General features: G+C 38.9%; 1 protein-coding gene across 3 annotated transcripts in view; it reads left to right on the top strand.

The window, feature by feature from the left end:
• Window positions 1–24574, top strand: part of ITGB1 (integrin subunit beta 1) — a 48387-nt gene extending 23813 nt beyond the window's left edge. For 2 of the 3 annotated variants that reach the window (XM_075144047.1, XM_075144045.1), the window contains exons 6-16: window positions 61–299; window positions 1631–1786; window positions 2763–2858; window positions 3799–3888; window positions 4630–4770; window positions 4900–5102; window positions 7119–7357; window positions 8873–9095; window positions 10344–10576; window positions 12703–12869; window positions 19072–20271. In XM_075144047.1, the coding sequence (XP_075000148.1) occupies window positions 61–299; window positions 1631–1786; window positions 2763–2858; window positions 3799–3888; window positions 4630–4770; window positions 4900–5102; window positions 7119–7357; window positions 8873–9095; window positions 10344–10576; window positions 12703–12869; window positions 19072–19137 (1853 nt within the window). In that variant the 3' untranslated portion in view covers window positions 19138–20271. Of the gene's footprint in view, window positions 1–60; window positions 300–1630; window positions 1787–2762; window positions 2859–3798; window positions 3889–4629; window positions 4771–4899; window positions 5103–7118; window positions 7358–8872; window positions 9096–10343; window positions 10577–12702; window positions 12870–19071; window positions 20272–24157 lie in introns of those variants that run through there. The other variant, XM_075144046.1, reaches the window with a different exon arrangement.
• The last annotated feature ends 2120 nt before the right edge of the window (window positions 24575–26694 follow it).

The raw sequence follows: 26694 nt of genomic DNA, 5'->3' as shown, positions 1-26694 counted from the left end.
ATACTATAAATGAGAGACTTCCATTCTTCAACTTATGGGGTTTTTATTGTTCTGTCTTAGGCTTCGGCTCTTTTGTGGAGAAAACTGTGATGCCATATATAAGTACAACACCAGCCAAACTCAGAAATCCTTGTACAGGTGACCAGAACTGTACAAGTCCATTTAGCTATAAAAATGTGCTCAGCCTTACCAGTGAAGGAAATAAATTCAATGAACTTGTAGGTAAACAGCACATTTCTGGGAATTTAGATTCTCCTGAAGGTGGATTTGATGCAATAATGCAGGTTGCAGTTTGTGGGGTAAGTGTGTGTTAGTTTTCTTCACTGCTCTATTAAATGAAGTTGTCTGAGTACAGCTGTAGTGTTTGATGGTGGCTGACGTTTGAACATGTCATCTCATGCTAGCAAGACAAGATAGACTAGGCAGACTGCATGGATACATGCATTTGTCTTTTGTAGAGAACTCTAGTGAGCGAGTGAAACTGGGAAATGTGAAAGCATCATGTTCACAGCAGGTAGATGTGTTCCAAAGACAAAGTTTTTAAAGTTTGCTGTAATAGAAGAGCCAAATTCTGCTCAAAAGTGTATGAAATCCTGAGTAAGCAACTATTCTCAAATTATTTCAACATTTTATATATGCCTCTTGTAGTTGTTGTTTCAGAATAGTTTGGTGAATTGTAACTTCTGCTACCTTCTCAAAGAGAAGTAGATGGAAACCTAATTTTTGTTTATTTCTGAAGAACTGATGTAGATCACTGCATTCTTCTTTGATGTTTCTGTAGTCTGACAGACCATTCTATGCACCTGTACAACATGGACTCCCAAAAAAGTGATATCCAAATTTATTGCTTTGTTACTGTATTATTTTTGCTGTTGATCAATGGAATCAGGACTTTCTGAAACAATCTGGAGTCCTATTTTAAAAGTGCAGTGTTAATCATAAGCCTTCTGTGTTTTTCTGTTGCTTTTCATTTTCGGTGGTAACTGGTATTTATGTGACACTTCTATTTGGTCTTCTCTCCTTAAATTAACTGGGGCTTCAACTTGATGGAAGAATTTAAAAAAATAGGAAGGGGCAAGTTACAGAATTAGGCCCTGCAGTTGTGGGCCAGGATGCTCGTGGGTCAGTGAAAAAGGGCAGTCCTCTGGCAAGCACTATGCTGGGTACAAATCTGGACTAGATTGCCCCCTAACGCCGGGCAAGCTGTAATCTTCCAATTCAAGATTGCAGCAGTGCTCCACACGCTAACATTGTCCTCTGTGCTCGGGCTGCGTGGTAGTGACACAGAAGCGGACTTGGCTTTAAAACGCTGGAGTGACGTGCCCGATTTCTAAAACCCTATCACTCTTCAGATACTCTAGTGAGAACTGAACAGACCAAAGTACATCTCAAAGAATGTTTCTTGCCTTGGTGAAAAACTTGCAGCAGATGTTTTGGAGCAGACATTTAATTAAATGCAAGTGCTTTTAAGGTTTGAGTGAATGATGTGATTTCCAGGGTGACACTTCTGCAGTATGGCGTCTCCTAAGTCTGTCTACTTTTTCATGCATTTATCTCTCAAGTGTTGGTCCCCGATACTATAAAATAAATTGGTACAAAATACCAAAAATCCATTTGTTTGTTTCCCAAGGAACAAATTGGCTGGAGAAATGTTACAAGACTACTAGTGTTTTCCACGGATGCTGGATTTCACTTTGCAGGAGATGGTAAACTTGGTGGAATTGTTTTACCAAATGATGGGAAATGTCATCTGGAAAATAATATGTACACAATGAGCCACTATTATGTAAGTCTTTACATCATCTTCTAGGCAAATTAATATTTTGTGATGCTTAAGCTCAAAAAATTTCATTAGGTCATCTGGTATAGTTTCAGGCTGCTATATCTTTTGAACTTTACCCATTTACCTCTGTATTACATCAAGTGACTTTAGCTTAACTAAAGCAAATGTGCAAGAATTAATCCAGTCTTAATTGGAAAACTTCAAGAAATGGCAACTTTGACACCATGATTTGTGTTGTTAGATTTTAACCTTTTTAATAATTAATAGTCCCACATGTCCACTGGCAAACGGTGGTGGCTCTGTCCCATTATTTTATCATTTTGCTAGTCTTTGTGTTTAGAAGTATTTTACTACTGTAAAAAATACTGTAAAATAGAGAGGTCGTTGGCCAGTTTTTTTAAGACTGCTTGAAATCTTATGATACAAAGTTTATGGTAAAAGTATGCTTAACAACAGTGCCTTCATGGTTTATTGATAGGTAGATCAGACAAAAGGTGAAAAGAAAAACATTTACTGGATGGGGTAAAGCTTTACAACTTTGTGTGTTCATATATTCCTAAAGTTAAGTGAGTATTGTTCAATGAAAACCTAAAATTAATTCAGTTTTATTTCATCTTTTTTATATGAAACAGTGCAAAAGGTAGTGGTTTTCATTGAGATAAGTCATATGGAAAACTATTGAAGGTAATTTTCTGAGAACATTGAGATTAGGGATTTAACCTGGAGACTTTAAGTGGCAGGGAATACGGTAGCGGTATTGTGAAAAAACACCTATCTTCATGGGGCATACACGGAATCTTTTCAGTGCATGTTTGTTTTCAGAGGTTGTTTTGCTTTCAAACTGTGACATAAACTGGCTAGTTAGAAGTCTCACGTATGTTTCTAAAGGTGAATTGTATTTATGATGTCAAAGTCTTTCTGATTGTTTTCTGGCAATGTGTCCCAAATTTGAATTGCATTTTGTGCTTGATTTTTATAGGATTATCCCTCTATTGCTCATCTGGTACAGAAGCTTAGTGAGAACAATATTCAGACAATCTTTGCCGTTACTGAAGAGTTTCAGGCAGTTTATAAGGTAAAGATAAATAACACACATTTCTGGTCTCTGTATTTTTTTTTCCCTCAGGCACTAAGACTGACTCAGATTTGCTCTGAAGTCATTAAAATTGCTTGATTTGAAATTAAAATAATTATGGAAGTAAGTGATTGTGGAAGCAATATTTTGCTACTCACATTTTTATTATTAAGCCTTTTTTACTTGTTCAAATTGATACTGAGTGGGTGTGTAATTTCCAGGGAGAAGGTGCTCCTCCTCCTTGCCCCTCTTTAGGGGGAGTGAAGAAAGTATTTGCAGTGCTAATTTTTATGGACATGTTTACAGCAAAATAGCTGAGGGGCGTGTGGACACTGAATCAAGAGACACGCTTATGAAAGAACATATTTTGTCCTTTGTGGACTGTTTATATTCCTGATCCTTAAAATTAACTAAACTGCTGGATGTGATTGTGAAATAGGAAATGACTGTGTAAAGGAGATGCATATTTTTCCTCGTTTTAACCTAACAAGGTGGTTTTTGGGTTTTGGTGTGTGTTTGGTTGGTTTTTTAAACTATATTCAAATTGTAAGCTTTTTCTTTTTCATTGGAAATCATCTTTTATTTGCCTATCTTTAACGCACTAGAAGTGTGGTTCTTCTTTAAGATCTTGAAGATATATTATATGTGGTCAACTTGTACAGGAGAAGGTCTTAGTATTCTACTACCAAATTTAACATGAAAATGCAAAGGAGAAGAAAAGGCTGGATATTTGTTTATATTAGTAGTGCTATGCATAACCTCAAAAATCGTGAAGATCACTGGCAACACTGTAGCCTTGTCTTTTGAAGTACTTGATCTTGACTAGTTAATCCACTAAAGCATTATATCACGGTATAAATATATACTATATATTTATAGTACAAATTATACTTTGTTAGTAAGACTGTAATTTTCCTTTTACTCTTGTAAATATTGAAAGGAATTGAAAAATCTGATACCAAAATCAGCGGTGGGAACGTTGTCTTCAAACTCCAGCAATGTGATTCAGCTGATCATTGATGCATACAATGTAAGTTCAGATTTTATTTGGGTTGTATTAATTTTTCTTGCTTCTAAGTTGTTATGAGTTTTTCAGGCAGATATTCCAAGGTCGATTTTATTTTTTTCTACAAAATAGGATGTGAGTATACAAAACTATATCACCATTGCAGTAAAACCACATTAGACATTCAGACACTATGGCAATAAGAGGTTAGATGACTAGAAATATACATTCTTAAAGCCACTTAAAACAACATTACTAAGGAAAAGTTATCATCCATGTTTTCCGTTTTAAAAAATAAAATCCACAACCAAAAACCACACTCTTTCTTCAGCATTTTCAGTTCTTGCCTTCCTTCCATGTGGGAGCGAAAAGGGCCATTTTGCAACCTCTTGACCCCAAAGAAAATGTCTCCATCAACCTCGGGGACTCCTGGGTTTGACCCCAAAATATTTTCTTCATAGCTGTGTTGTATAAGTGAGCCCCATTTCTCCTTTGGAGTACATGGGGCAAACAAGTGTCTCCAACGTCTGTAGAGATCTGCCTGACCCTGCGTAACAGGGTTCAGCCGTGAGAAGGGGTCACCACGGCATGACTGTGGGCAGCCCTGGGCTGGTGTTTCTCAGCCCGTTGGAATTTACATAATTCCAGTGTGCCCATGGGATTGGTGCTTAGACTGTGCATAGTTGTATAACGTCTTTTTTTTTTTTTTTTTAGAAAAATGCTTATGTGACTCAATTCAAAGTTAGCTAATAACTATTGGTTTAGTCCCTTTCTTCAGAGGTTATCCTGGAAAACAGTAAGCTACCAAAAGGAGTGACAATCAGTTACAAGTCTTTCTGCAAGAATGGAGTGAATGACACACAAGAAGATGGAAGGAAATGTTCTAACATTTCAATCGGAGATGAGGTAACTTGCAGTACATGTGTTGCTACTCAAATATAAAATTCATTTAAAATGTCCAGCACTTAGGGGGTTTTTAATAGTACAGACAAAACTCCTTTTAGTAATGCACACTCCATTTATTTTTCTTTGCAGGTTAAATTTGAGATTAATGTAACAGCTAATGAATGTCCAAAGAAAGGACAAAATGAAACAATTAAAATTAAACCGCTGGGATTCACTGAAGAAGTGGAAATTAATCTCCAGTTCATCTGTGAATGCCAGTGTCAAAGTGAAGGAGAACCTAATAGTCCAGCCTGCCACGAAGGAAATGGAACATTTGAATGTGGTGCATGCAGGTAAATAAATAGACATTTTATTTATTTTTGCAAAAGCGAAATATGAGCAAGACCTTTGTTTCCTTAATTAGGGTTTATTTGGTTTTACTAATTACTGTTACAGACCTATTTCTTTTAGGACATTTTGACATGCTGTCTTATCTCTGCAAATAGTCCATATACTGGAATTCATGGTATTGATCATTAGATTGGCACTATTGTACAAGTCAGAATTCAAACTTGACCTTGAGCCAGTCCTTTAAATGGTATAGGTCTTACTGCTTTTTTTGTTTCTTCATTTAATTTCAAGGTCCATGTAATATGGCAAAATTATGGATTTATGGAACAAAATGAATGGGATTAATCTGTGATATTTTTGCAACTATTCATACTGATCTACTTATATCCTTCTAATGAGACGTCTGCTGATTTTGAGAAATTCGAAGGCTTCCTAGTTTTTAGGTAGGAGCTCCTACCCAGATTGGCACCAATTGTTTCATAGCAGGAAAGCTATAGGAAGAGTAAAAAGTCATTAAAAAAACCATCTTTTATTTTGGATGACATCTCCAATCTCTTCTCCTTACTTTATTTTGAACCTTTTGGGGTCTTATTACAATGTTTCTTCTAATTGCATAGATCTATAAATCTTTCAGACTATATATAACTTTTTTTGTGTACATATGCCTTTGAAATGTCCATTATTGCCCATCACAGGGATTAGATTAGACATGTATTCCTTATTACATATTTAAAAATTAAGTAAAATGATACTGGATTTTCTGGAATTACACACAATGAATGACACACAATGAAAGCAGAGCAAAAGCTTAAGAGTTTCAGTGGAGACTGGTTGAAGATCAACCTAGGAAGTCAAGGTTTGAGCCTTTTTTTTTTTTCCCCCCTCCAAGAAATCTACAGCAAAAATGAAAACTTTTTCTTCTTGGAAACACTTGAGATGAGAACGGTAAGAGCAGAATGAATTTAAGTACTTCTCTAGGAAAACAAGATCCAGGACTTTGGAAAACAATATTGGTTCCTGCTCAATGAATTGTAACTGAAATAAAATTTGTAAGTCTCGTTCCTCATGGTTTAATATGTGACCATTATTAAAAATAAAGCAAAAGATACTGAGTTCAGTCTTAGAGAACTTCTGGCATAGAACTGACTAACATCTGTCTGGTGAATTTGTTGGTGGTAGTTAACAGGGTGTTAGAAAGACTGAGGTCTGGCCCCCTAACTGCTTAGTATTCTGTAAGTTGAGGAATAAGCCACTTTGGGCCATAAATGCTGGATACATTGCTCCATTTTGCAGTCAATTTTTGATGTTCCCTGTAAATAAGGAAAGCAGGTTTTTCACATCTTTGTGTAGAAAGACTTACTAAACTTGGTATCGCTGTCACTGGTGTCCACATGATCTCACACAGCGGGGAACAGAACCTTGGGTAAGAACAGCCTTTTGCTTTTGCAACAGTAGCAGTTTCCTGATGGAAGCATTGTTTCTGATTGACGCCCCACAACAGTTCGTCAGTCACTGCTGGGAACAAGAACAACCTCCATTTGTTCATCGATATTTTAACCTTGACAATGAGAAGTGCTGATCCCCGAAGATCTTGGCTCAGCAGCTCTGAAGATCATCTACTCTCCTGCCTAATTACTGTTCATGGGAAATCTTTTCATTGAAAGATGACAGCAGCTACAGTGAACAGTCACTGTCACTTAAAAATAATTATTGTTCTGTCACATGAGAGAGGGATTAATAGTGGTTATGTGTCAATTTAGTTAGAGGTGGTGACACATAGTTTCTCACCTGGAACGAGTAATCAGCATAGGAGCAGCTTAGTCCAGTTTGCTCCAGTGGCTTCAAGAATGGCTACATATATGTCTGCTGGAAATCTCATTTGAAGTTTAACTCGGAATATCCCTTGAGATATTAGAGAATAGTCACTTTTACTCCTGTTCTTTGTGCTATTTTTGCAGTCTTTTTATTGTATGACTTTTAATTAAGTTTATATTTTCAGTCATGTTTTTACCTTGCAGATGTAATGAAGGACGTATTGGAAGACTATGTGAATGTAGTACAGACGAAGTAAATAGTGAGGATATGGATGCTTACTGCAGGAGGGAGAACAGTACAGAAATATGCAGTAATAATGGAGAATGCATTTGTGGACAATGTGTATGCAAGAAAAGAGAAAACACCAACGAAGTGTATTCTGGCAAATATTGTGAATGTGATAACTTCAACTGTGATCGATCAAATGGTTTGATTTGTGGAGGTGAGAAACTACTTCAGAGTTTTCTGCAGGCAAAACTGGCCAGCAGTTTACAAGTCTGTCAACTCTACCCTATAGAGTACTGATACTTAGCTTATAGATCATAGCCATTTGATAACAGAGATGAGAATATCCACAGATCTAGTGATTGAAAATGTCTATTAGTAGAACAGCTATCTGTGATTGTGAACATATAGTGTGTTAATACACATTTCACCTTCCTTGAATCACAGCTCCGAGAAGGGTGTAAAGTGAGCTTGACTTCTGCTGTTTATTACAGAATTACGCTCAGGTATTATAGTAAAGAATGCTGAGACAGCTGGCCTGAGATTATAATGTTATACTGGCTCAGTGTAACCACTGTGTCAATAAAAAAAGATAATGACCTCAGCTTACTTGTAATAGTGAGTGTTTGACTCGGTGTTTGACGAGATACCGATGAGATGCTCTCTTAAGACTATTCTGAAAGGTAAGTGAAGATTAGAATGTGCAAGATCCAGAAAAACACCTTAAGTGCTTGAAACAGACTCTGATGGCAGTCAATTCCCAAAATCAAAAGCAATTTAGAAAATCCTCTAGCAGCCAGTGTCTAAATTACTTTGCTGCATGTATTTTTGTCCTATAACTTCCCTAGGCTGCTTTGCACTTGGAAGTACCTGGTAGGAGTGTAACTACTGCCCCAATTTTGACCGTGATACAAAAATAAAGCAGAGAAGGCATTAAGCTTTAACTGAATTATGAGAATACCTCATCTGTCTGATTTGCTCAGAATACACCTATTGCTCACCAGCTCCACAAAGGATAGGAGCAATGGTGGTGGTGTTCCAAAATGTATGGTGACGGATAAGTATTGACCTAAACACCTTATTATCAATGGAGAAGGAGGGGTGTAACCAAAGATCTTTCCATTCCATTCCATTTCATCCACATCACCCTTCCGGAGATACAGGTATCTTGTTTCCTGTGTAGGGAGTGTAAGGAGCATAAAGTTTGGTTGGGTGGATGAGGTCAGAAGTACAGCAGCTGAATGGTGGTGTTCTAGGGAGCCAAAGGTGTTTCACTTTCCTGTGTTGTGAAGTCTAAGTTGGTGCATTCCTCATCTTTTTAGGTGTTGCTTTATAAATTTATATAATGATAGATACAAAGACAGTAGTGATCAATGCATCTATATACATATAAAATCATGAACTGAAGCAGTGCTGTAATGTTCTTCACCCAGGAGATACGGCCATTACATTATACTGTTCTTGATCAGCTTTCCCTAGTTTTGTTACTTTGTTCATGAAAGGAAATCCAAATGTAGGAGAATGGGAAAATGGGAGAAACTCCTGTAAGTAGTTTTTCAAGGAGCTAAAGTTTATTTTGTAGCTTTTAATTCATTAGTGTCTTCATTACCTCTACACCAGGGTTTTCTTTTCCTGTATCTATCCTGAGATGGTGAACATTTATTTCTTACTGTCACAAATTTTATGTTTTATGTTAGACTTCATTTCACTGAAATATCTTTTCAATGCACAGGAAATGGTATCTGCAAATGCAGAGTGTGTGAGTGTTTCCCCAACTTCACTGGCAGCGCATGCGATTGTTCTTTGGATACTCTTCCATGTATGGCAACTAATGGACAGGTTTGCAATGGAAGAGGAACCTGCGAATGTGGGACCTGTAATTGTACAGATCCCAAATTCCAAGGCCCCACATGTGAAATGTGTCAGACTTGCCTCGGTGTCTGTGCAGAGCACAAGTAAGTACCTAGAAAACCAAGTCCAAGCTTCTATGCATTTCAGTTTGTGATATTTACATGTGCAGAATTTTTAAAATGAGGTGTTTGATACTGTGCTTTATTCTACCGTGAAATGTAGGGACACCGTATCATATCATCTCTTTAGACAGTAAAAGTTGTTGGGTGAGAATCAATAATTACGAATAAAATATTATTAATACGGTATTTTGATTGCTTCCAGGTAGGTTAATTATTTCTTAAATTCTTTCCCTGCCATTTTTTGTTAGGCACAGAAACGTGTGCATTATGTTAAATCAGTTTAACCATTCAGATTGACTTGGGCAAGTTACAGCTTTCCCCTATTTTGTGTATGATTATCGATAGCCAACCTTCTGCAGAGCTGGAGAGAACATAGGTCTGTAATGTGACAGGCTGTAAAGTCCCATCATCTCGACCTTTTGAAATTAATGTGACAAAAGTATACATATACTGTGCAATTTCCAGAATAGTCAAAATTTTAGTTAAGCTTTTTGCTTAAAACTTTTATTCTGAAACACTATAGAAGTCGTCAAACTATCCTGACAGTCGAAAACTAAACCTAGCTTTGTGTGGGCCAATGAAATTTGCATCCCTGCCTTCGGAAATCCAGGTTTTTGGAAACCAAGCACTTTCTGCATGGAAAGTTTGAAATAAGTTTATGATTAGTGGCTGGGCAGATTTCTGGCTTTGTGCAGCTGACTTTAAGGTTTTCTCTCAGTGCAGTCTTTCTAGTATAAAAATCCTGCTCAGTCTGCTTTTATCAGTGAGTTATTCAGAATGATATCCTACTGTAAAGCTTGTCACTCAGTTTGTTCTTTTTAACCTGTCTGTCTCTCAGATACTGTTTCACTGTAAATATTCTGTTCCTACACTGCCTTCTCTGAGAGTATTCGTTTTCCATGGAGGTGTTAAAAAAGTTTTAGCCTTATTTCAATTTAGAGATTTAGGTAATGTTTTTTTTTTTTCTTCCCTCCCTGTCCTTGAAGCTTGTGGGTCATCCAGAGAAAGAGGAATTTATTAAAGGGGGCTTTTGTTAATCACAAGGTACATAAATGTTCTGGCTGGTAGAAAGCTATGTCTTGCTTTATTTTTTCCTGGCCTTTATGGCAAAAAGGTTGGTTTTGTTGGGGTTTTTTTCCACATTTTTTCCTTCACATTTCTTTAGATTAAAAGCTAGAAATCTTTCATGAACGTACTAAAAAGCATTGCTTCTGATTTGTACTTCCACAGGGACTGTGTTCAGTGTAGAGCTTTTGATAAGGGAGAAAAGAAAGAAACATGTTCTCAGGAATGTATGCATTTCAACATGACACGGGTAGAAAGTCGAGACAAATTGCCGCAGCCCGGACAGCCCGATCCATTGTCTCATTGCAAAGAGAAGGATGTTGATGACTGCTGGTTCTACTTCACATATTCTGTCAATTCAAATGGTGAAGCCAATGTCCACGTGGTAGAGACCCCAGGTATGAACATGATGTTACCTACTCTCCCTTCATCTTTGTTGTTGATTCATGCAGTTGTTGTATACTACAAAGTAGCTCTGGTTGATTTGTGTGAGTTAGGTGCCTTCGGAAATAGGTACCTATTCCCCGAGTGAGAGTTGTGGATGTCTGGAACTTGAGTGGCTTTAGAAAAATGTAAGTCTCTCTAGATCTAGTTTTTTCAAACCTTTAGGCTGACAGAAACAGGTTTTGTTTTTTTAAAAGCAAAAAGTCAATCAGATATGTATATTTGTTAAAGCATTTCATGTTTCCATTTGACATACTTTGCAGGCTGGTTTTACCTGTCCTATAGCAAGTCCTACATATCTAAATTTTGATAGGTTTTTTTTGACCGGGCTTTTGCTACACGTTAGAAACAATAGTGTCTGTGGGATTTTGTTTTCTTTTCCTTTTCTTAATAACATGGCACCAGTCTTACACAAAAAAACAACAACACGAAATTGTTTACTGAGCTGCAAACTGCTTAGATTATTTCATGCTGGGAGCCTTTGCTTTTACTTAACTGAGGTACCTTAAAGAATAGATCTGAAAAGCCTTTTGCTTAGTTAATCCTAAGTAGTCAACCATTCTCGATTTTGTTCAATCTTCTGATACAAAAAAAGGGAGAACAATTCTATAGCTAGATCAGTAATTTACCATTTATTTACCAAAGGTATTTTTAGTTTGAATCACTGGATGTTACATCTAACAGTGCAAAAATTCTGGTTTTGCGCATTAGCAGTGTGTAGTCCCCTGATTTTTATAAGCCTGATACAAAATACATGCCTTACTTGTGTGTTGAAAGATGTAGTGCTGTATTCTACTCAAGGAATTTTCAGAATTGATCATTTGGGTAATCATCACTTAATACAGATCAGTGGTTAGTGGCTCTTAGAAATAAATACCACTTTTATTCAGATGTTTTAAATTCTCTAAAAATGTAGTCCAAAGTATAGAGGAGGACCTTGAGCCCTGTCTTCTTTTAGGACAAGTCAACACATGCCCTACTCTTTTGGATTCTGACCTTTTCTTAATGGATAAACTTCTGTTGCCTTAGTTAAGAGCTGAATCAAGCCTTCATGCACCGGGAGGCATCTTAATTTTGTGCCATAGGAGTGCTGAAGGAACAAGCTCTGTTCAGTAGAGCTGTATTTGGTGGAGCAGACACTTGTTCCTTACTGGTTCCCAAGGAATTCTCGCCGTGTCCCTTCCCACTTCCCTCACTCCTGCAGAGGCAGCTACCAAGATGAGGAGTCTGCTGTTTGGGGGGGAAGCAGTGCTCCTCTTGACAGCACAGGAGTTGCATTTATTTGCTTCTGACTCCTTCAGCCCGTGCACTGAGCTCTGCAAAAGCCCTTGTTCAGTTTGTGATTATTGAGACTCTTCTATTAATAGAAGAGTTGAGTTTTATTTTGGAGGATTATTATTTCTATGTCAGTCACCTCAGATCATTTTGCATTACTCTTTTCAAACACATAATTCACTTATTTTGAAAGTACGTGATACTTTTATCCAAAGATGGTGTGCCTTTTTTTAAAAATTTTATTTTAGCAGAGATCAGTTCCCAAGATGAGGAAATATCCTAAAAAAAAAAAAATCTGTCTCGGAAGCAAAATTATTACTTATCTCTATATATTAGCTACTAACAGTAGTAGCCATCTGAGATAAAATGAACACCCTTTTTCTGTAATGCTGTTGATAGAATACGTGGGGACTGTTTTGCTAATCTGCATTTGTACTCTAGCTGGTTTATCCCTCCAGCACCACCTTGACTTGGAGCTCTTGCATGTTTAAAATACAATTGCTAGCTATTTTACTCTAACACTTTAGATGAACAGCTTAAGGGGTTAGCGGTGTGTAGACTTTATCATCAGAACATGAATTCTTCTATTGCCAAAATTAAACACAAATTAGAAGGATAAAAATAAGCTGGAATGTTACAGGATGTACACATTCCAAAACTTCGATTATTTGAAAGGAACATAGTGTTGGCATATCTCTGATATTCAAAATCCTGGCTTCAGTACAAAATGAAATTTTAAAAGCATCTGGACATGCATTACCTTTACCATTTTGTAAGATTATGCTTGCCTTGCTTTGTTCCCTAGAATGCCCCAGCGGCCCTGACATCATTCCCATTGTAGCTGGTGTGGTTGCTGGAATTGTTCTTATTGGACTTGCATTATTATTGATTTGGAAACTACTAATGATCATTCATGACAGAAGAGAATTTGCTAAATTTGAAAAGGAGAAGATGAATGCCAAGTGGGATACGGTAAGTCAAGAGGCTTTTAACTGTATAAAAGCCACAGTAGTTGAGGAAGAACAGAAGGTTTTTGTTCACATGCCTTAAATGTTTCAGATTGTATTCCTGCCGTTTGGCCTATGAAGGAACAGAAATATCCTTATTTTAAGCTGACTTTAAAACATGTTACGTGTTACCACTAGTGTAAAAAAAAAAAAAAAAAAAGTACCTCTTGAGTTAGCAAAGTGAGTAGTAACTTCAGTTGAAATAAAATTTCAGAGAGAAAACATGATGGTGACAGAATAGTTCAGCTTTGCAGTTCTACCACACTTTGCAACATATTATTAAAGTGTTTATTAGAAGATGAGAGTCACTTTTGTATAAAATGAAGAAGAAAATTTTACGTGTATGAAAAAGATCTTGTAAATACTCATGCAGGTTTAGTTGGGAGATTTCAATAACTGGTCACAAAATCATGGTTTGTTGAAAACTTCTAACCAATTGTCAACGGACAATTATGCAAGAAAACCAAGCCTATGGTCTAGGCTTACGTAGGCTACAGAGTTGCTGCCTCTGGGAAATTTTAGGAATCTGCTAATCAAAAACCGTTTGCTACATTTCTGTAGAAGTCAACACCGACCTATGCTTGATGAGAGAATAATTTTTAAAAATCTCCTACCAAGTCTTTTGTTTTTACTTAAGAAAATTAATTCTATGCTGGAAAAATATTACTAACACTTTTCTTTACATATGATCTTCTCAGTGATAGTTGAGAATGTTACTTTTCTTTTTTTCCTGTTGAATTATTCGACATTGACCATTTCTTTTACTTCAGCAAGAAAATCCAATATACAAGAGCCCTATTAACAATTTCAAGAATCCAAACTATGGACGTAAAGCTGGTCTCTAAGTCTCAGTTTGTATCTTCTTTCATTTTCTTGCTTTTTTTTTCCTGTGCATGTCACTTCAAACTCACTGTGTGTCACAGTCAGTTAATCACAGTTTGTGTCTTGCTCAGTTTATCTACTGCTGCTTTGATTCTGGGGTTTTAAAGAATGCAGCTTGAAAAATTTTAACTTGTTTTGACAGCAAGATTGCTTACTTACTAATACCACCAGTACTGGCTTAAACTATTTTACAAGTGATTTTTTTTTCTGGGGTGGGGGGGGATAGGGAGCATAAATATGTGGATATACAATAGAACAGCTGTTAGAATTGAAGAAGCTCTTTGGATTGTGGAGAGACACAGTGTTCAGGGGAGCGTTTGTCTTCTGTTTCCTCAAATCGGCAGTCAGTTTGCTTAAAGTTGATATGTTTGCAAAGCTAGTTTAGGTATTCCTCAGATATCCTAGCCTATAAATATCACTGTTTTTATTAGAATAACTCTGGGAACATTCAGAGTACCCTTAGAGATTTTTTCCCCTCCCCCCCTCCACTGTTTTGGCTTATTAACCTAGTATAGAACTAGGATTTAAAGTGGGAAATGCATATACTCTACTGACTTGATAATTAAATATGCATCTTATTTTTTCCATCCCTGTTTCAATAGAAACTGTCAATATCACAGACCTTGTAGCCCAGCCAGCTTGGCGGTCTCCATAGAAAAAAACATTAATAAGAGAGAAGGAAATGTTCTTGTCCCCTCCAGATGCATTTTCCCCCGTTTTCTTAGTCCCTCCTAAACTCTGCCTGAATACCTCATTTCTGTTTGGAAATGCTGACTTCAGAAACAGCAGAATCCAGAAGAGCAAGTCAGTAAACCAGAAGTGATGGATATCTTCTGTAGACTTTGAGGTTGCACTTTTTTGAATGCTTTAGGTGTTCTCCTTCCCTGGGATCCCCAGCTCTGGTGAAGGAGTGAGAAAGAGAGGAGGAGATGGGGAATGGATGTCAGAAGAGCGTTGAGAGATAAGAAGTATAGAGATCAGATTAGAGGGAGGGGAATGAAGAAGTTGGGAAGGCAGCACATCCCTTGAAATATCCATGGGCTTTTTTCAGGAGCCGGTGGAAGGATCTGTATGTCTGATTTTATTGTCTGCTGTCTCCCTTTCAGTGTTGCGCTCAAAAGCTTTTGTAAAGGAAAAATGACAGGAGAAAGCAGAAATTAAGAGTATTTAAGCTCTTATCTGTCCTCACTGTGACAACAATTTCAAATACTTTGTCTAGCATTCTGAGCCCTTCCTTGATGAAATACACTTTCCTTTTGTCTTTGCAATCATTTCACTTTGCAGTGTGTCCAAAATTGATTGTAAAACTGTTCATTTTGCCTGTCACACCGCCCATATTCACTTCCATTTTTCTTCTCAGAGGTGATTATTCTGGGGAGGAAATGGAGTTCTTGTTCCTTTCTAACACTTCACATAATCCATCTGGTTAAGCCTCTGTTACCTTCTCTTCTGCTATTCACTTAATTGTGTACTTTCTGTTGCATGCAGGACAAGCATCTAACAAACCATACGGTGTGTAACTTCCATTCTGTGCTCTTGTTCTCTACCCCATGACTCTTTCAGGATGTAATGTCCTCAGTGCTGCCATTTCTCCTCAAAACATACTTCTTGCAGAAAGCTTTCCTCTTGTGTAAATGGAGGGATTGACTTCTGGCCTTTTGTTTCACTCACTGCGAAGATTAGAAGTATGAGTGTGGTTTTTTTAAACATGACTTTATCCTTTTTGATGTTCATAGAAATATCAGAACTTTGGGGAGAGAGGGAGGTAGGTTTAGCTTTATTGGCCACCGAAAAGGAGGTCAGTATTGGCAGAATAGGTGACCCAAAGAAAGTAAAAGAAGAAAACCCTCCTTTCCCCTATAACTAAGATTTTCTGGTGGTTTTAGTTTGTTGAAGTAACCTTTCGTTTAGGTGAAGAAAGAGTTGCCTTGGCAAGGCAAGAAAGTAATCTGAAATCCCATTACAAGAAAATTACACTGCAGTAGGTTCCCTCCAGGTGTATACGTATACAATAAAATAAGCTGCGTGTAGTTTGTGCGACCCTTTCCCCTCTTCCCCAGCGGTCATACGCACACGTGGCTTGGTTACTGCGGTGAGTGAACAGCACCACGAAGCTTGTCACGGCCCCGGTGCCCGAGTACTTCACCAGTCCTGGTCCGTGATGTTGTGAATGACTTGTTGCCACAGGATCCTTGCAGTTGATGCTCAAGCCAGCTAGGCTGGACCGAGTTCAATTTGTCCTTGGCCTGCAGCATAGCTACTGTGTCAGTGTCCTTTCACCGCTGTCGGGCCTTACTGTCTTCACTGCCTGTCTGGTTTAGATTTGTGCCATTAAGAGAGTATTTACTTAACAGCAGGCTAGCTGCTTTCCTCTAGTCTTCCAGTCATGGTAGATGACGCCCTCTGTCATCTGGTTTGCCCTTAACCTTGGCCTTTGCTTCATCCTCTGATGCGATTGCTGTATTTACAGGTTGACAGATGCCTTTATTTTACTGTACGGTTTATATTACTGTAAAATGGTGATGGATATTAATGAGAGCTGAAAATAGTAAGAACCGGCTCTTGAACAATGTATGTGGATGAGTTTAAATATTCTAGAGTGCAGTTTCTTGCAGAGACTTAGGACTTAAACCCACTATAAAGGTAATTTAAGTGACTGTTGAAACAGTTAAGTCCATGGAGAAAAAAGGAGTAAGAAGGTTAATCAAATGTCCTATATAATAGGTTCATCTTTAAGCAACACTAGACTGAACTGTTATCCTCTGAACAGCCCAGTCTAGCTGAAAATGAATACTGTGGCAAGAGCATAGCTCTTTATTCTCTGCTGAAGGTACTTTTTAAAAATACCTCCATCTTTATTTTAATGTATTTCATTCGCTCTTGTATATAGTTATTGTTTGTTCATTTTTATTTTGGTTGAAGTGTGCATGGTGTTTTCATTTATAGGGGCATGTGGCAAAAGTGTTTTCCCCAACTTTGTGTGCTTAAACCAGTGTATTCTCTGCAGTGACATAAAGAAAATGGGTTTATTTAAAAACAGTGGTATTTGTCCAAGACAGCAAGTTTGGAATACCATGTTGTAGTGGCCAGTTAAAAATCTGGAATGCTGCTAATCTCTGAAAGTCCATACCATGCGCCAGTTGTGAGGGGCCCTAAGCGCAGTGAGAGTCGTGTTGGACTAGTGGACATCTATTTGCTACTTCCATGTTAGTTTTAATGATAAGCTATCTGTAGAAGACCTCGCCAAGCCAGGGCTGGGACATGGTGGTAGAGTATGGCTGGGAAGGCCAGGGCTGTGGCTGCCTGTCTAACAGCAGATACCAGGGAAGGACTTGCAAATCCATCGGGCGCCTATGTTGCAGTTGTAGGCAGTAGAGCCTCAAGAGCCATTTAGCTGATCAAATGTAAGTTGGGTTAAGCTGAGTAGTTCTCTGTGTGTTGACTAAATCTCCATTATTTGTAATGGGAATTGAGACACTCAACTGACATGACACTCACCTAGTTAAGTGCCTCATTCAGTGACCTAATTCCCACTGTGTGCTTCTGAGAGTTCTTGGGATCTTAAAATGCAAGTACAAGGGAAGACAGTACAGCGTTTCAATTTATTTGTAAATAGGGCTTATGCTAAATAAAGAGCATGTAAATTTCAAATTCTGATTTCTCTCGAAAAAGCATTATAGTAAAAAATTTACAATCTTATTATGCAAATTGCATTTTAAACCTGATTCCAAATTCAAATTAATTGTGTGAGCAGCACCCTGCAAATTCCCAAGTTTTAGTCCTAACCTTTAGACTGATTCCTACACTATCTGATAGTAGTTTATCTCTTTTACAAACAAGAAAATGTAAACATATACCTTCCTGTACGTGCTGAGGGTAGTCTGTTTTGTAAAATATTGAAGGTTACAAACACAGTATAACAAGTATTATGTAATGCCTTGCTGTTGAAAAGCTGTACAATACCTTCTGGTCTGTATATGATAGAGCCTATTAAGCTTACAGACTTTCTCTGCATTATAAACTTTACTGCTTGCTTTGTCACCTTTTGGCACATCCTGTGGTATTCCCGGTTGATTTTCCAGGATTATGACCCTGAAAAAACAGACACACCTGGTGTTTGTGTGTCTAGGGGGAGGATTTCCTTTAACTGACTGTAGGAAAAACTGTTTTAACCTGAAATGTTTTAAACTCTGTGTAATTTGGTAGCATAGAATTGAATTAATATGGTTATATAGGCCATCTCAGATTGAGGGGAACTTCAAAGGGAGAGAGATTCCCTTACTTCTGATGAAGGCCAGATATGGTTCTGGCCAGAACTGCACTCAGGCTGTCATCTGCACTGTACTGAATTTCCTCGGGAATTATTTGTATATGCACAGAAGAGCTGAATACTGGTAAACAGCATTTATTTAGGTTGAAGTTCAGGTTGTGGTAAGAGCACAGCACTGCAGATCCAGGCTGTATCAGTAGAGTCCCAGCCCTTTCTTCTACTAAGATTTATCTATTAATATTGAGTTCAAGCTGTTCATCTTAGTGTGCAAATGGAGTAAGATTTACTGAGATAAAAGGAAACCTGGGAACAAAGGAAGCTTAAAATAAGCTTAATTTAGAGGTTTTCAAATCTCAGCAAGAGAGATGTAAGCGGTTGTTCTGTAGGCATTTCTCATATCAGTAGAAATAATGTTTTTATTACAGCATTTGCACCAGTACAGAAGTTTCTTAGTTTTAAGTGTGCATTTTGCGCATATGGGGGTTGGGGGGACCTGCAGGAATAAAATGAGTGTGACAAGTACTAAATGGTCAATATATATATTGAATGTGTATTATCAAAATAGTACAAGCCTTTCCACCTTGTTTCTAGAATTAAATTATAATACAAGATAAGCTATTTAAATGTTTATTATAGCACAGTGTGGTCTGTGGTCAGTCATGGTTTCAAACAATGTTGTTTACAATTCTGTTCTTTAAAAAACATCACGGGCTGCAGGCCCCTGAGTTGATGGCTCAGCCCTGAGATGACCATACGAGGTTCAGCAGCTTTGAAGGAAATCTGTGGTGTAAACTGAACAGGACCGTGCCCTAACCCTTTGCTTTACTAGCTGAGCATGCCTTTGTTCAAGTTGCTAGAGGGAAAACTAGTTTGACTTAAGCTGTTTGTGTGTACAAACAAAACATTAATGGGTAATTTCTTAAGCTAATTTCTTAGGCTAATTTTTACATTTCTCGCAAACACAGTGCTTTTTTCATCTCTTTAAATGTTAATTTAAATATTTTTCTTTTTCTAGGGTGAAAATCCTATTTACAAGAGTGCAGTGACAACTGTGGTCAATCCTAAATATGAGGGAAAATGAACACTGCTTGTATAACTTCACGACACTGTATGCAGCATAGCAATTTTTGTAGTCACAATAAGATAGATTTAGGGCAAACTGCAGTGATTTTACTAATTCATTACATATAGGTTTGTTTTCCTGTGCAGGTTTTGAAAATGTACCATATGTAATTTTTTTTTTTTTTTTTTTGCAAATAAAAGTAATCAGTGCCAGGGGTCTGACAAAAAAACTTGAGACTGTAGCCTAGTCAGCTAAGGTCACATGGTGCCTTTTTGACCTTTTCCACTCCTGTGCTGTGAATCCAGGTCTTCTGCAGGGTGCGATACTGCTATGGCATGACTGGGAGGGAAATGGTTAAAGCAATCAGCACGAGGGCTCTGCCTAGCCATTTAGTATTAAACTTTTTAGCTTTACAGGGAAATCAGGGCTTGAGTTTGCAGATATAATTAAACTCATGTAGCATGGAGCTGGTGGTTAATTGGTCTTCTACTTGCTAGACATGATTAAGTATATGGTAAGTTGAGTAAGTTGGAAGTGAGCAGTGTAAAAGACTGAAAAGTGTGGGCATACTTATTTTTAATTTTTAAGTTGCTTATTGCCAGGTTATGGTTAAAATGAAAGGGTTTGAGAAGAATGTTAAGAAGGAAAAAATAGCTTTAAAACACGTGCCATTAATGAAAAAGCTGCTGACTGGTAACTTGCTTAGTTTTTCTTTGTAAATTCAAGCCCTGGGTGGCAGTATCATGAAGTACCTTACCAAGACATCCTCAAAACACATAAGGGCCTTACGTCATACTGTGTCTTTATTCTGTAATGTTTCCTTGGTTTAAAGCCTGGTGCTTTGTCACCCTTCTAATCTTTTTAACGTATTTCGTTGCCATTCTTTTTGTAATATTTTTGTATCAACACAAGCTTTTTTTTTCGGCAGTCTTAGCTGTAAATTTGCCTTTACCCTGTAGCTAAGATTGCGTAGTTTGTCATGTGACGTGAGTCACACATCATTCTTGACATGTGCCATGTATATTTGCCTTTGACCATTCAAACTGCATCATAGTCATATTCTTGTTTTAAGTGCCTTTTTATTTTAACAGATGTTCACTTTTTACAGTGCTATTACTGAAGTTATTTATTAAATAAAAGTACCTTAAAATACTTAAATCTTGTCTCTTTATCTTGTAGAAGTTGATACTGTTCAGAAAACCTGAGAACTGTGTCTATTTGGGCAAGAGGTAATAGACATTGTAATAATACCAGCTATGTCCTTTAGATCAAACCTGAGACAAGTTAAGCAGAAGTGATCTTGGGTAACAAAGGTTAGCTGTGGTATAAAATGCACAAAGGCCAGGGTGCAGCACAGTGCTTCACGTTACATACAGTGGCCGTTGATGTGAAGCCCCAGGCTTTCATTTGCGTGTGTGCTGAAGAAGTTCTGTAGTTTAATGACTGTTCCAGCAAATGGACTATTTGGTTAATATTGCTTCACAGCGCACAACAAATGAGAAAAATTACTGCATTTTCTAGGAAGGGAAAGTCTTCCGAATTTTTTTAAGGGCATAATGTTCTAGATAGATTATCAAAACCGCTTTGTAATTAAATACATTCCTGAAGTATGTTCATGGAATCTGTATGATTCTTTTCTTTTTTTTTTTTTTTTTTTCCCCCAAACTGTTGGTACTTCAGAAGCCCTGAGAAGCTATGGGGATCTGTTCTAAAAGTCCCTTTTAACCTCCATCCGAGGGCAGAAGGAGCCTGGTTTCCATGAAGTGGGAGGGAGGCGTCGACAGAGAGGTTGGGCTGTGTGTGGGTCTTTGTCCATCTCTCTATGAGGGAAGCAGCTGGAGACAAGAGGATCCAAGGGCCAGTTACGAGGTGGACTTGGTTGTCTAAGGCCAGTTACTGGAGGGATCCATAGCGTGGTGGGGTGGGCAGGTGGGTGTGTGCAAGGGCGGGGGGCTTGCAGCAACTGCTGGAGCAGGGCTGGGCAGGTGGCAGCAGCAGGGAGAGCGGAGGTCCCGGGGCAGCTGCTGGACAGGCCGAGTCTCCAAGCCCAGCCACGGGAGGGATGGGCGTTGTGGGAATGCTGTATTTCCCACTGATGGGCCTTCATTCTGATCAGCTGGGAAGGCGAAGGGGAGGAGGCCATTGGTCCTGTTCTTATTTCCGTGAGTGCTGCTTTCTGTCTGTGATGCTCTGTGTGTGTGTATCTATGTACTGTATACACGTCTTGCGTGCATGCACGTGCTTACTGGGAATACATGCGTAGGTGCGCTATGGGTTGGACCTGGGGACATGGAGCTGCAGCAGCCTTGCTTCTCTTGGGCTACCGGATTTGGCAACAGGTACATTTTCTGCTGGTTGGTGCAAACAAGAGCAAACTCAGAGATGGGAGGAAGCTGTGCAATAATTTAGCCTGCTATCCTTCATAACAAAGTCCACAGTACTGCTCTGGATTGGTCCTTACATCGTGAATGCTCTTTCTTGTATTGCCCTTCCAACTAAGGGAACCAAAACAGCCTGCGAATGCCATCTAACCTGACCACAAGAAACAAAACGAGTGGGAGCTGCACCTGTATGTACAGCTCATGTTACCTGTTCCTCTTGATACCAGCTTGACAGAATTGCCACTTGACTGCGGCCATGATAGATGAGATTTTATTTTGGACATTTGAGTATTTACCTCCCTTCCTGCTGCTTTGGTCACTTTGTCAACAATACTGAGGATTTTCAATAGCTCCGTAAGAAAAGATGCAGAAACTTCGAAACACATTCTGTATTACTTGTCCATGAAAACTGTCGTCATTGAGACAAGGCAGCTTAAACAGACACGATGATCTTAGAGGTCTTTCCAACCTTAATGATTCTATGATTCTATGATAATTTCTGACCTTTATGGCTGTTGGGTTTTCAATGTTCTGGAAAGATTAATCTTAAATTTCTGTTTCAGACTGTATCAAAGTCCCTTTCAGATCTCTCTTTTTACCTCTGTCTTTCCCAGACTGCACAGAACACTGGAATCCTGAACTGAGCAGAATTCGTGTCACACGGAGAGCGCAATGCTGACTTTTAGTAACTGATCCCTAGACAGCATTACCAGTCCTCTGAAATCAAGCAAATTTTTAATTATGTGTGCTTGAACCTGGTTCTGTCCACTCATCTATGTTACATGTTCTAGAGTTTCCTTAACAAGTCTGGTTTCAAAATGCTTTTGTGGATTGGTAGATGACTTTTTCACAGATGCTCCTGATGCTCCTGAAGGCTTGGAATTCAAGTGGCCTTTTATGGACAGCTTTTTTTAAATCCTTATTTAAACTGGGTTTCTAGTGGCCAATTCCAGCCAGATGGAAGCTGCTTAGTATCTCCAAGTGAACAGTTGCTTAAATGAGAGAGAACAGCTGCCATCCTACAGTATCAGATTCAAGATACTGTAAGTGTCACAGAACGTATGATTTGCTTTAAAGCAGGATTGGATGCTCTAGCTAAGAGAGAGGGTGTAGTTCAAGTATGATAAAATTTAAGTGCTGGAAAACAGAAGTAGTTGTGAATCCTTCCTGGCTTACAAGTACTGACCTTAGCTGTTTATCCTGAATTCTGCAAGTTGGTGAAGCAGTGAACTCTTACTAAAATACCAACAGATGCATAGACTCAAAAGTCTGTGATCCCACACAAGCCAGATATAAGATCCCAGCAGTATATCTGTTTTAAATACTATAGCCATAGTCTAGCTATCATTAATCCGTCAATTCCCCGATTCCTGTCCAGTAACTAAAGAGCTAAGCTAGAATTGCTTTATGGCAGTTTTTAATTAAACAACATTTTTTATCCTGGATTGAAACTATAACAGCAAAAATACAAGTCAGCTAAAGAAAATAATACTCTGTAATCATGTAGTTTATTAAGTAATAACTGTGAAATAACTTTGCCACAGTATGTTGAGCCTCTTGCCTTAAACTGCCTCTAGGTTGATTGAAGACTAGCCTAGAGCACAAACTGAAACAGCCTTGGCAGTCTTGAGCACCTATATATGAGGAAGTCTAGACTGATAAATATATATGTCCTTTGATGTTTTTCTTTCCTTTTCTGCACAATTGCACTGCTCTACAGTATGACCATTTTTTCTTTTCCATAACAAATACAAATTCATTCTCAGAGGAGCACAGAATGTGAATAGGAAAAAAAAACCACAAACAACTTTTGACAAGTAAATAAAACTCTTTCATTTACTAAAGCTTTGGTCTTGATCAAGTAGAAGTGGTGAAAGAGTATGCTGTAGTTTTGAAGTCCTACTATTTAGAGGGTGTTTTCCAAGCACTTCTGTATTTCTTTCTGAAAAATCAGAATTGCTGCCAAAGCAGTTATCTAGCAGAAAGGAAATATTTATAAGCAACTGTGAATGCAAGTACCAGAACACAGAGTGCTGCGAAGTAATTCAAGTGAATGTTCATTAATTGATAATAAATACATTAACCCCCATCTCATTAAAATGGATAAATTGCAGCTAGAAAAAAAACACTGTAGGGCATGATTTTAAATAAATTTAGAATATTTGGGTTAAATATTAATTTTAAACAAATTTTACAGGCAAGTTTTTTGAAAAGAATATATTAATAGTAAACTGAAGAGTTCAATATAAGAAATAGCTTCTAAAATACACAGAAATTAAAAAATAAGTCTCATACTCTGTCAATGGAAAATTATCAGAAATACTGTATTTGGTTATTCTTCATACGATGACTATATGAACTGTCTCACCTTGCTTTAATACTGCATCACACAAAACATAAAACAAGTATTTTTATCCATGAGAGATTTAAAAGTATGATATTGTAGATTCTCTGCTATGTGAAATTTCAAACTCTTCGTTCCATGCCTAGTTTTACATACACAATTAGGATTGCCAAAGCAGATAATTAATACACACTTAAAATCTAATCTCACTTTTAAATGATTTAAAGAGCAAGACTTCTGTTATCAATGTCTTGCACTGCAAACTATTGAATATTGTTTTACATATGTGATATTTTTTCTTGCTATTTGAAAGTTCCAAGCTGCATCTTCTTACAAAGGTATTCATGACCAGCTAAAGATACCTCACTGCGAAGAATGAGCCAACGCTGCAGATGAGAGTGTAGATTATTCTCCATACGTACTGGGTGTGGTGGATCAGCCTCTGATACATCCGTTGATCACAGCCTGCTCTTTCCCGTTGCTCTCTGCTTCCTGAGGACGTGACGTACCAAAGGAGAGGATGGAGCTAGCACGTGGCACTGCTGGCAGCAAGATGTGTTGGCCAGTGTTTCTGATGGGGTGAACATTCAGAAGCAAAGTTTCAGAGCGAGGAATGAACGCAAGTAGTCAGAATGCCTGAAGCAGCACGCAGAGGAACGTAGGCAGAGGAAGGAGGAGCCAGAGCACGTGTGAAAGAAAGGGAAATCCACCTGTTTTCCTTAAGTGACCCAAACTCCTTTGTTTGCTTTCATATCCTTTTACTAAATTATTTACTTTGCAATTACCAATGAATTTGTCTGTGATTAAACAGCTTGTTATCACGTTCTCAGATTTTTGCAAAACTCTTCAGTTTTTCTTCTATTTCAGCAACGAAAATTTCTCCTTTCCTGATGAGTTCATCAGGAGTTCCCCTGTAGAAAGTGGATGGTTTTGGTGTATGTCTCTCAGAAAAAATTTACAGCTCTATGAAATGAAAACTGAGATACAGAACATGGAAAAAAAGTGTTTGTATTTCCTCAACAACACTATCATGGCAATACAGAACAGTCAGTCAATATAGATTAATAAACCATTGCATTTCATTAGATAAAGTAATTATTTATGTGCTGTAAAAAAATACTGAGAATGAATGAACTATTTATTTAGAATCATAGAATCATTAAGGTTGGAAAAGACCTCTAAGATCATCGAGTCCAACTGTCAACCCAACACCACCATGCCCACTACACCATGTCCCTAAGGGCCTCATCTACATATCTTTTAAATACCTCCAGGGATGGGGACTCAACCACTTCCCTGGGCAGCCTGTTCCAAGGCCTAACCACTCTTTCAGTAAAGATATTTCTCCTAATGTCCAATCTAAACCTCTCTTGGCGCAACTTGAGGCCATTTCCTCTCGTCCTATCGCTTGTTACTTGGCAGAAGAGACCAACACCCACCTCGCTACAACCTCCTTTCCGGTAGTTGTAGAGCGCGATGAGGTCTCCCCTCAGCCTCCTCCAGGCTAAACAACCCCAGTTCCCTCAGCCGCTCCTCACAAGACTTGTGCTCCAGGCCCTTCACCAGCTTCGTTGCCCTCCTCTGGACACGCTCCATCACCTCCATGTCCTTCTTGTAGTGAGGGGCCCAAAACTGAACACAGTTCAGCCTCACCCGTGCCGAGTACAGGGGCACGATCACCTCCCTGCTCCTGCTGGCCACACTATTCCTTATACAGGCCAGGATGCCGTTGGCCTTCTTGGCCACCTGGGCACACTGCTGGCTCATGTTCAGCCGGCTGTCGACCAGCACCCCCAGGTCCTTTTCCTCTGGGCAGCTTTCCAGCCACTCTTCCCCAAGCCTGTAGCGTTGCATGGGGTTGTTGTGGCCGAAGTGCAGGACCCGGCACTTGGCCTTGTTGAACCTCATACAGTTGGCCTCGGCCCATCAATCCAGCCTGTCCAGGTCCCTCTGCAGAGCCTTCCTACCCTCCAGCAGATCAACACTCCCGCCCAACTTGGTGTCATCTGCAAACTTACTGAGGGAGCACTCGATCCCCTCGTCCGGATCGTTGATAAAGATATTGAACAGGACTGGCCCCAAACCTGAGCCCTGGGGAACACCGCTCGTGACCGGCCACCAACTGGATTTAACTCCATTCACCACAACTCTCTGGGCTCGGCCGTCCAGCCAGTTTTTTACCCAGCGAAGAGTACACCTGTCTAGGCCGTGAGCCGCCAGCTTCTCTAGGAGAATGCTGTGGGAGACAGTGTCAAAGGCTTTACTGAAGTCCAGGTAGACCACATCCACAGCCTTTCCCTCATCCACCAGGCGGGTCACCTGGTCATAGAAGGAGATCAGGTTGGTCAAGCAGGACCTGCCTTCCATGAACCCGTGCTGGCTGGGCCTGATCCCCTGGTTGTCCCAGACATGGCTTGTGAGCGCCCTCAACACGAACCGCTCCATAATCTTCCCCGGCACCGAGGTCAGGCTGACCTGCCTGTAGTTCCCTGGATCCTCCTTCTGGCCCTTCTTGTAGATGGGTGTCACACTGGCAAGCCTCCAGTCGTCCAGGACCTCCCCTTATCTATTATTTTATTTACCTTTTATGTTAGCACAGGGCAAAGGCAAGTAAAAAAATGAAAAATAAGTGTCATAGATTCTAGAGATATTTCCTAACCAAAGCACAGCCCTGAGAATACTCAGTCACACAATCATGGCTCTTTTCTGACTCAGGATCAAGGCCTACTTCAGAGTCCCATATAAAAAAAGGCATCAAAAACCAATAAGTCAGATCAAACGCATCCATTCTTCTATAGCGGTAGTCTAAGAAGTAAGATGGGGTAAGGGGTAGAATTCCTGGTTTTTTTG

The sequence above is a fragment of the Calonectris borealis genome, chromosome 2 (genome assembly GCF_964195595.1).
Source record: "Calonectris borealis chromosome 2, bCalBor7.hap1.2, whole genome shotgun sequence".
NCBI classification, from domain to species: domain Eukaryota; kingdom Metazoa; phylum Chordata; class Aves; order Procellariiformes; family Procellariidae; genus Calonectris; species Calonectris borealis.
Note: the sequence above shows the minus strand (reverse complement) of the source record. Positions and strands in the feature narration are given on the sequence as shown.